The sequence below is a fragment of the Chinchilla lanigera genome, unplaced genomic scaffold (assembly GCF_000276665.1).
Source record: "Chinchilla lanigera isolate Chin_1 unplaced genomic scaffold, ChiLan1.0 scaffold00021, whole genome shotgun sequence".
Lineage (NCBI taxonomy): Eukaryota > Metazoa > Chordata > Mammalia > Rodentia > Chinchillidae > Chinchilla > Chinchilla lanigera.
Genome location: NW_004955422.1, coordinates 18,343,165 through 18,353,821, shown reverse-complemented (window position 1 = coordinate 18,353,821; position 10,657 = coordinate 18,343,165). Strand labels below are relative to the sequence as shown.

At 56.5% G+C, this 10,657-nt stretch overlaps 1 protein-coding gene across 1 annotated transcript; it reads left to right on the top strand.

Moving 5' to 3' along the window:
• The first annotated feature begins 552 nt into the window (after positions 1-552).
• On the top strand, positions 553-10,211 carry Rhod (ras homolog family member D). Its single transcript, XM_005384359.2, has 5 exons — positions 553-798; positions 5,412-5,499; positions 6,072-6,181; positions 8,926-9,060; positions 9,681-10,211. Exons 1-5 carry the CDS (start codon positions 667-669, stop codon positions 9,846-9,848), a joined length of 633 nt encoding a protein of 210 aa, XP_005384416.1. The 5' UTR covers positions 553-666; the 3' UTR covers positions 9,849-10,211.
• The last annotated feature ends 446 nt before the right edge of the window (positions 10,212-10,657 follow it).

Here is a 10,657-nt window from a genome sequence, read left to right as displayed (position 1 = left end):
TCCATCAATGTCCTTAGGTCACGCACCAGCCAGGGTGGCATAGGTGGTCACCCACCTGCAGCCAAGCTTCCTGGTGCTGGTTGAGGAGGGCAGGGCAGGCCTGGCAGTGCCAACCACTGACCCACAAGGGCATAGCCAGCCACCCCCATCCAGCTAGCCTGAAACACCTGGGCCCTCAGGGAATGCACAATCATTCATTTAGCCAAAGTAACCACCCTTAGGGCCACCTCCTTCCTCCCAGAGAAAGGGAGCCAGGTGCCTCCTCCTCCCGTCTGCCCCCACCTCACGACCACTTCAGCTAGGAGCCCAGGCTGCCCTCTTGAGGGCCTAGGTCCCTCCTGTGCCTCAGCGCCCGTACACGGTAAGTGCTCAGCAAGTGTTCCTTGAGTGGCTGAACTGGACGCCAGGGAAAGCGTCTGACCCAGCCCCGCATGCCTCGACACCGGCCGGGCGCCCTCATCTGGACTAAGGCCTCTCACCTGGGCTGGGGACCGCGCGGCCCGCCCGGCCTGCACTTCCTCCCGCCGCCCCGCCCCTTCCACATTCCTGCCCCGCCGGGCCTGCCCCGCGCCCGCCCGGCCCTGCCCACAGCCTGCCGCGTCCCTCCGTCCGTCTGTCTGTCCGTCCGCAGCTTCGAGCCTGCCGCCCTCTCTCCCCCCGCCAGGGATGAAGGGGGCCCAAGCCGCGGGCGAGGAAGCGCCGGCCAGCGCGCGGTCGGTCAAGGTGGTCCTGGTGGGCGACGGCGGCTGCGGGAAGACGTCGCTGCTGATGGTCTTCACCAACGGGGACTTCCCCGAGGTAAGTGTCTGCTGCTGCGCCCAGGACCGTACGGCCCAGGGCTCCAGCGCTCCAGCGTCCTGTCCGCACATAGCTGCCACGGGGGTACCCAACTCCGGGCTCCCAGGGGCACCGCCAGGAGGGCCTAGTGTTAAGGGCAGAGTCCCTCCCACTCTGCCATTGGAGGGAAGGCCCCAGGGGTCCTATTTGTAAACTGGGACGAATGGCACCTTCCTGGCACCTCCCTGGGACTGAATGAGCCACCTGGGTACACAGAGGGGCCTGAGAGGACACTTGGCACAGCTTGGCTAAAAGAATGATGACTTTGGAGCAAGACTGGCAAGTTTCGAATCATGTCTTTGCGGCTTACAGCTGTGTGCCTTTGGGCAAACCCTTTACCCTCTCTCTGCCCGGTCCTTAACTGATTAATAGCAATAATGCTAGCACCTACCTGAGTTAATGGAAAGGGGAGTTAGTAAAGGTCAAGTGTTCAGCTCCAAGCCCACACACAGGAAGAACTCACAGAGAGTGACAACTGTCCTGTTTGGGGACGTCTCTTCTCTAGTCCATGCCACTATAATGCCTAACCCCAGGGCTCCACCTTGGAGGGGAAGAGCCTGCCAGCTCTGGAGCTGGACAGTTGGGTTGGCACATCAGTTTCTCTACGGAACCCAGGGCCCCTTAGTGACTCACGTAGCCTCTCAGAGCCTCAGTTTCCTCACCACAGCACCATGGGGTAGAGGTAATGGACGGCTGACGGACAGCTCCACTGAGCACCTGGTGCATCATGGGTGCTCCACCAAGGGTCAGTCCTTCCCCAACATGCTCGACAACTGTCCAAGTGGGCTCAGCACTCACCAGATCCCTGGCCAGGGACAGGGGCTGGACCCCATCTGTGCTGCCTCTTTGGGCCTCAGCAAGGAGTAGGGGCCCTGGGACCCTGGGACTTCTCATTTTCTTTTCCTCCTTGTCTACCCCAGTATCCTCCTATCCCCAAAGTGGTACAGGCACTGGGGCCTGATGAAAAGCAGGAGAGGCCAGGCCTACAAACAGCACTGGGCCTGCTTCCACTGCAGCAGCAGCAGTTTATGGGGCTGACGTCAGCTCCTCTGGCCAGTTACACAGATTCTTAAGTTGGGGGGGCATGTTTCCAGGTCCCTAGATACTGCCTGTGGGAACCCACTCATTATGGCACTCTGGCCAACCATTATGGCACAGTTGGGAGGATCCAGGGGAGGGCACCTGAAACTCGGGGCTGGAGGGGGCGGGCGCATCTCACCAACATCCTGAATCAGATCCGCTTGATGGTAACATCGTTGGTGGAGACAGCCGACCCAACGGCAGAGTGGTTACTGCGTTGAAATGGGCACCTTGTACCCCATGAACTGTGTATGTCTTGGAGCAGATGCTGGGGTGGCCAGAGGAGAGGAGGGCCTGCTTGTCACTGCGGGGATGGACACTCTTTGTCAGGGCTCTTTCTCGGTCTGGGAACCTTGGGTCACCTGGAACAAAGAGACACCTCTTCTTTTAAAGCACCATAAGATTCAAAAGCCGGCCAGGATTCATCTTACAGGTGAGAACACCGAGGCCAGAGAGGCAGAGTCTTGCCTGGTGGCCCACGGCCCTGCTGTGGCCTTCCCAGCCCTGGCCACTGTCCCCAGTACTGTGCGTGCTGGACCCAGCCTCCCCGCCTCTTTCCAGGCAGCCCAGCTCAGGCCTTGGGTCTCCCAGGCTTCCTGCCTATAGCCAAGGGCAGAGAGCAAGCTGCGGCCCCGCCGTGGGTTCAAGGGGGAGGAAGTGAGGCGGAGAGAGGCCAGGGAGGGACCCCAGGGCTGCGTGACAGCCCCTGGCCCAGTCCTGACTGGCATTTGGAAACATGACTACTCCCACAGAGCCAAAGCCCAGTGGCCTCCATCAGGTGGGGAGGGAGGCTGCCAGGAGCACCTGGCCCTGCCTGCTGAGCAAGCTGCTCCCTCACGGTCTCCACTAAGTATCCTCCCTGGGAAACCCAGACACACTGTCCTGAACTATGTCTCCATCCCGTCTGTCTGGGCACCGCATGAGGGCAGGCCTGGAGCTGTCAGCCCTGCCCTGCTCCGCAGAGGCTCAGCAGATAAGATTAGGCACTTACTGATCCCCCTAGCAGAAGATGGCCCTCCCTGGGGTTCAAAGAGCACAACAAAGGATGTAGACAGTCTTCGGTATCACATTCCAGAGCTAGGGAAGAACAGTGGCAGTTATAAATCAAAGGAGCAACACAGGCCCTTCCCTGTCCTCAGGAGTTAGAGACCTCAGGAGAGGCAAGTGGCTAGGGACAGAGCCTGGCCTCAGCAGCCAGACAGACTTAGCTCCCTCACTAACCGGATAGCTAGTGTGTCACCTCAGGCAAATCGCTTCTCCTCTCTGGGCCTTACTAGCAAAATGAGGGCGGCACTGAGTTTCCAAGTTTGCAAAGATCAGAGGTGGTACCACGAAGGGCCATGGAGAGTGGCAGGTGATGGAGTGGCTGCCGTGGGCATTTGCAGAGCACTGGTATGGGTCTCCCAGAGCTCTGTGCAGGCTTCCCCGCAGCACCATCAGGAGATCCCACAACTGGTGCCTGGGAGGCCATGTGTCCACAATGGCAGGCTGATGGCAGACCCCTGGTCCAGGCCACAAGTCAGGCTGGGGAAGGGGTGGGGAAGACAATGGTACCACATGGAAGGACAGAGGGGTACTGGTGGGGACACTGCCCCTGGCATCCAGCTAAATAGTGAGCGTTTATGCTGGGGCCTCACCTGCCAGTCCGTCCTCCCAACCACACCGTGACAGCCCAGTGACAGGACTGGTTCAGGCCACCAGAATCGGATCCTAAGCCAAGCCCATCTGATCCCCAAGCCAGCGCTCCTATCTACCGTCATTCTGTCCCCAAGAGGCAAAGGGCCTGAAAGGATGGGCAAAGCTCAGAGACGGGGCGGTGGGTGGAGTCTCTGTCTGTTCCTCTGTTCCCATTGGTAGAGGGAACCACAAGATGGCAGCTCCAGGACTTTTCCCACTGTAGGGCCTGCCCTTCTCACCCGACTGCAGCCTTCCAGGTGGCCTGGAGGACAGCACTGACCCACTGCCAATGTGCTGCTTCTGCCAGCTGACCAGGGCGTGACTCAGAGGCCACAAAGCCCTCCTGAGTCACAGGCAGGTGGGGGCCCCACCTGACTTGGGGAGGTGGATGGAGTGCCCCAGACTGTGGTCCCACCAATTAGCCCTGAGCGTGTGATCCGGGCCTAGAGCCCCAAAGTGCAGGGTGTCCAGCACACCCCTTAGGGCACAAAGCTCCCTTCATGGCAGTGTGGAAGCCCTCCTCATCTGTTGCCCAGGCCCCATTTTGCAAAACCTCCTGCATCATCCCTGCATTTTCATCTCCGTACAAAATCTTTCCTGTTTCCTATTCATTCAGCCTTTGTGGGAAGGGAACAATGGAGCCAGGCAGGGCTGGGGAAGAAGGGCCTTTGTCTCCTGAGAAGCAGGAGTATGGGATGTTGGGGAAGAGGACCAGGAAGATAGTTTGGGGAAGCTGGTGTTGGATGGGGGTCTTTTCTGGTTTCCAAGAAATTGAGAAGCATCAGTCATGGTGGAACTCATCTATAATCTCAACACTCGGGAGACTGAGGCAGGAGAATCACTGTGAGTTCAAGGCCAATCTGAACTATATAGTGAGATCCTGTCTCAATAAATAAATAAATAAAATGTTGAGAGGCAAAGGAGGGACCCAAAAGAGCTGAGCATTCACTGAATGCTCCTCAGTGTCCAGAACGGGGCCTAGAAAAGATGCTCATGTTTGCAGAATAGATATGTGATAAAGGAAGGAAGCAGCACAGGAACAGCTGAAGGTTAATGTGCTTCCACAAGGAGGAGATAGGAGATAAAGGCTCGGAAATGGGAGCCCCCCCTTACAAGCACAGCAGCATACATCTCCCAGCTACTTGAGAGGCTGAGGCAAGAGGACTGCATGTTCCAGGCCAGCCTGGGCAACTCAATGAGACCCTGCCTCAAAATAAAATTTGGTCTTGGGGATGTAGCTCAGTAATGGAGCACCCCTGGGCTCATTTCCCAGTAACTTGGGGAGACAGAAAGGGAGGAGGGAAGTCTCCTGTCCAGGAGGACAAAAATAATGCCAGTAGCTGGCATACACAGAGTGGCGGTTTTTGTGCCACGCCCTGTGCTAAGGGTCTATATGGAACTTCTCATTGGCTCCTTACAGCAGTACCCCAAGGCAGGAACTTTAACCTTCTCCTCTTTTTTTTTTTTTTTTTTTGAGACAGGGTCTCACTTGTAGTTCAAACTGGCCTTGAACTCACTGTGTAGCCCAGACTGGGGATTCTACTGCCTCAGCCTCCAGAGTGCTGGGATTACAGGCATGCACCACCATTCCCAGCATAATCTTCTGCTCTTGTAACCCACGAGAACAAGGCCAGGGAGGGTCAGGACATTGCTGCCAATGGGCAATAGGCCTCCTGTAAGGCTGGCCTCCAAGGAACTATCCGGGAAACAATTGTGCCAATGCCTCCTAAGCAGGGGGGTAGTGCTATAGGCCTTCCTGAGTTTGGGCCTGCCCACGCCCTCGAAAGCTTCCTCACAGCCCCCTCATTCCTCCTCAGAGCTACACTCCCACAGTGTTTGAACGGCATGCTGTCAAAATGCACGTAAAGGGCAAACCTCTGCACCTCCAAATCTGGGACACAGCAGGTGAGTGTGGGGGGATGGTGGGATGGGCAAGGTGGAGGAGGCCCAGCCCCACTTCTTCTGAGCCGGGGAGGAGGCCAGGATTGGGGTCCCCTGGGAACCTGAGCCCTCCAAGTTCTGCACCTATGTCTGCCTACCTCCCCACACCGGAGCAGCCCCCAAGCCTTGGAGCCCTGGAGTTTTAAGGGCCTCCCAAGCTTTCCACACTGGCTTTAGCTTCTCTAAGACCTGCCTGCCTGTGATCTCTGCCCTCTAACCTCCTGACCCTGCCCACGCAAGAGTTAGCCCAAAGCTAAAGTCGGAGAGTCCTCGTGCCTCCATGCTGCCTCTGGCCTGGCCACTGCCTCGCCTCTGCTCCTTCCAGAACAGGACTTCTCAGCAAAGAGCCATCCCAGGCCAGGGCTGGCACATCCCATGGACAGCCCACATTAGCACCACTCCAAGGGGACACTGACACAAGGCTCAAAACTAGGCCCCACCAGAAGCCTCTATCTGTTGGAGTGAGTTCCCTGATATTAGGGAGATGCAGACGGCAGACAGGAGATACGGAGAGCGTGACCACACACTCTGCCCAGGGCAAGATGACTATGACCGCCTGCGGCCTCTGTTCTACCCCGATGCCAGCGTCCTGCTCCTCTGCTTCGACGTCACCAGCCCCAACAGCTTTGAAAACGTCTTCAACAGGGTAGGTACTGGGGCGCAGAGGGGCACGGCCCCCAGAGCCAGGCCACTTTGCTCCCTACCCTTGACCCAGCCAACTGTCAGAGTTTTCCAGGCCTTAAATGACATGGAGCCTAGTGTCCGTTGCACATATCTGAGGAAAGTGAGGCTCAGAGGGGGCAGTGACTTGCCCAAGGTCACACAGGAATTTGGTGGCAGGTTCCGCTTTCTAAGTCCCAGTCCAGTGCTGACAGAACACTGTGGCTCCGTGCCATGGGGACTGTGCCCATGTGGTGACCCAGAGTCCCCCATATTTCCCTGGCCTGTGGCTGCCCAAGGTTGCTTGAGGCATAGAGTCAGATTCCAGCAGCTGTCAGCAGCCCCCCTCCCATCCACTCCACTGCTGGCTGTCAGTGGCCTCCAAGATGCTCCCAGTGATGTGGGGTCCCTGCGGCTTCTCACAGCCATCAAGGGTGCCACAGCCTGAGTTCCTCTGCCCAGGCTATGGCACAGGCCTCCCTCAGTGCTTCCAGGCCCTCTGTAAAGATGATACACTCTAAGATTCCTCAGAACATAGCCAGAGTCAATGTCAGTAATAACTAGGATGGCTGCAGCAACAGTTATTAAGAACTCACTATAGGGGCTAGGAGTTTAGCTCAGCGGCACAGCGCCTACCTGGCAAGTGCAAGGTCGTGAGTTTGATTCCCAGTACCAGAAATATCCCCCCACCCCCAAAAAAAAGAACTCACTATGAAGCCGGGCATGGTGGTGCACACCTGTAATCCCAGCACTTGGGGGACTGAGGCAGGAGGATCACTGTGAGTTTGAGGTCAGCCTGGGGTACAAAGTGAGTTCAAGGTCAGACTGAATTGTACAACCAAACCCTATCTCAAAAAAACAAAAATACATACATACATACATAAGAACTCCCTATGGGCCAGTCATGGTGCCACATGCCTATAATCCCAGCATTCTGGGAGGCTGAGGCAGGAGGATGGCAAATTCAAACCCAGCCTGGGTAACTTAGTGACTTACTGAGATACTGTCTCAAAAGAAAAAGATTTTTGGGGATGTAGCTCAGTGCAAAGGCCATGGGTTCAACCCCCCATACTAGGGAAAAAGAAATACTTACTATGTGCCAGGCACTGTACCAGACACTTTTTTTTTTTGCTCATTTAATCTCCCTAACAACCTGGTGGTATAGATACTATTATTATTCCCAGATTGAGTTACTTATCCAAAGGTACCAGTCTGTTAAAGTGGCAACTCTGGGATTTGAACCCAGACAGTCCAGCAGATGCATCTGTTCAGAGCCACTGAATGAGCACTTCTCTGAGCCAGGCGCTGTTCTGGGCTTGGGGTCCAAGAGGAACAGTGCCTGGGACCAGGATGGCAACAGTGGTGGCAGTAAGAGGGAGTAGATTCTGAATCCACTGGGAGGCCAGAGCCATCAGGTTTTGCTGATGAGATGGATGTGGGTATGAGGAAGAAGTTGGGGCCAGACAGCGGGCAGGCAGAGTGGCCCTTTCCTGGGACAAGGAAGAGCAGGCTGAGGGTGGGGAGGGGGTGGCAGTGGGAGGCCTGGCCCCAGTGGAGATGTCACCCTGGTACCTGTGTCCAGCAGGCCAGCATAGGCTGAAGCCTGTGGCTCCTGGGGAGGGCAAGCCAAGCTGGGGAGGCCACTGAGAAGCTACCAGTCAGGGGGCTGGGGGTTTAGCTCAGTGGCACAGCACCTGCCTGGCAAGCACAAGGTCATGAGTTCGATTCCCTGTACTGGAAAAAACCTCCCCCCCAAAAAAAGAGAAGCTACCAGTCAGGCCTGTCCCTGTCAGGGGCTGGGGGCTCCCTGGGAATGAGAGTGGCTAGTGGAGAGGGGAGACCCAAGCCCTCGGAGAGGAGGAGGAGAGGGGAGACCCAAGCCCTGGGAGAAGAGGAGGAGAAGGCTGATAAGACCCTGGAGCCAGGAGAGGGGGGTCCTGGCACCTCGAAGCCCTGGCTATGGAGGCACAGGAGGGCAGATCCTGGTGTTAAGGCTGTCATGGGCTCAGGTGGGGAGCCTGCTGAGAACTCCCTGTTGTATTTAATTGGCATTACCCAGGAGCTTTGCAAGGGCAGCTGTCATGCATGGGTGGGAGTGTGGGGAGCCTGCCCAGCACCCAGCCCAGGCCCCATGTGGCTTTAGGAACTGGACAGCATGGGCAGCTTTTCCTGAACAGGCACGCTCAGCTGCCTGTGCTCCTGGAGATGGAAAGCTCCTTCGGGGTCCCTGGTGCCCCAGCTGTGGTCCAGGCTAAAATAACCCAGCCCTGGGGGCCGCCATTCCACAGAGCTATGACATGCAGTAAGGGCCCTCCCTCCTGCCAGTGAACAGTTAAGGCAGACAGCAGCTGCTGCAACCATTTTGTAAGCTGACTTATTTTTAAATAAGTATGTATTTGGCCCTGTTTGGGAGGCAACAGGGAGAGTTTTACCTTGTAGAGAGTAGGGGGAAGCAGGGCTTTGGGCCCCACCAGCTGGGCTCAACTCCTACCATTCCCAGTTGTGTGACAAGCCCAAGTTACCTAGCCTCTCTCAGTGCCTCAGTGACCACATCTGTACAGTGGGCTGGATTAGAAAATTGCTATTAGGACCCTGGAGTTAGTGAGTTCACACTTGAAAATTCTTAGATCAGAGCCTGGCCCCGAGCGCTTGCTCCCTAGGGGAGGAGGAGAACGGTCCTCTGAGATGGACAGGACTCCGGTGGCTCATGCGCAAACCTCGCCTCTGCAGTGGTACCCAGAGGTGACTCACTTCTGCAAGAGAGTGCCGATCATTGTTGTGGGCTGCAAGACCGACCTGCGCAAGGACAAGACGCTGGTGAACAAGCTGAGGAAAAACGGGCTGGAGCCAGTAACCTACCACAGGGTAGGAAGCCGGTAGAGGGAGCGGGCACCTCCAGACATTCAGGGGTCTTGGAGGCTGTCGGAGATCAGGAGCTGCCAGTACTTGGAAATGGCACTGCCAAGACCAGGAATTGTGCACAGCTGAGTTAGTCTCACCACATCCCTGCAGTGATTCAGTCTGCAGGCTTCTCTGCTGTGTACTGGGGTTAGCTGCATGTGAATTAGTCGGTCTCTTGAGGGGCAGAGACCTGGCAGGCACTGGGAGGTAGAAAACAACATAATGCTTAAGAACATTTAATCAAGCCAGGGTGCAGGAGCTGAGGGTACCCTAGAAAACCACCACCTCAGCAGGGCATGGTGGGCCACACCTCTATTGCCAGCAGTCTGGGAGGCTGAAGCAGGAAGATCCCAAGTTCAAGTCCCCCCCTAGGCAACTTAATGAGGCCCTGTCTTTAAAGGGGGATCGGTGGTGAGAATAAAGTACAGCGGTAGAGCACGCCCTGGATTTGATGGGGGTGGAGGGCACTCCACTGTTGCCCTGGAGACTCTCAAGAAGAGAGGGCTAGTAAGGGCTTGGAGGGCACACATGAGGCCCGCCTGGCGTCCCCAGCTCACAGCATCCCATGTACCTCTCTTTGGCAGGGCCAGGAGATGGCAAGGTCCGTGGGCGCAGTGGCCTACCTCGAGTGTTCTGCGCGGCTCCATGACAACGTCCACGCTGTCTTCCAGGAGGCAGTCGAAGTGGCTCTCAGCAGCCGCAGTCGCAACTTCTGGCGGAGGATTACCCAGAGCTTCTGCGTGGTAACCTGATTGCCCCAGCTGCTCCGAAAGGAGCTGGGCACTGACCTGCTGTCGAGGTACCTGGGCTGGACCCAGTTCCTAGGCTGGACCAACGAAACTGCGCCTCCACAGACGGACACCACCAGGGCCGGGCGCGGGGCCTGGGAACCCTGGATTAAGTGAGGAAGAGGGTTCCCCAGCCCTGGCTCCCGGCCAGCATCCAGTCCTGGACCCACTTCCTGGAGTGGTTGTGCAGCCTGATCTGGCGCCACCTCGTGGGTGTTGGCAGGGCTGCAGCTGAAGGTCCTGACTCCCTTCCAGAACCCGCACCCCGCCCCTCCCTTGTTTGCTCTACTACACCAGGAGCAAGTGTAACAACGAAAATGACATCATTGTGTCCAGCCTCTTCTTTCAAAGATCTTTATGCACATTCCAAGGTGGGTAGGCGGCACTACAGGAGACCCACTTGGAACCAAACTTGGTTTTATCACTTCCAGGCCTGGGAAAGTTCCTCATCTATAAAGTGGGACAAATCAGACTTTGTCATAGAGCTTTGGGAGGAGTAACAGGATCATGAGTCCAACACAGGTAAAGAGCTTAGCAGGTGTGTCACATAAAAGATATACATCCTTGCTTTTATTTATTTATCTAGTGTATTAGTCAAGCTTCTCCAGGGAAACAAAACACACACACACACACACACACACACACACACACACACACACACACACACGGACCTTTAGGGTAGGCTTGAAATGCAGGTGAGTTGGTGTTACTGTCTTGAGTTCAAATTCCACACAATACCTGGCTGGACACTTGGGTTGCTGACATGAGGCAGA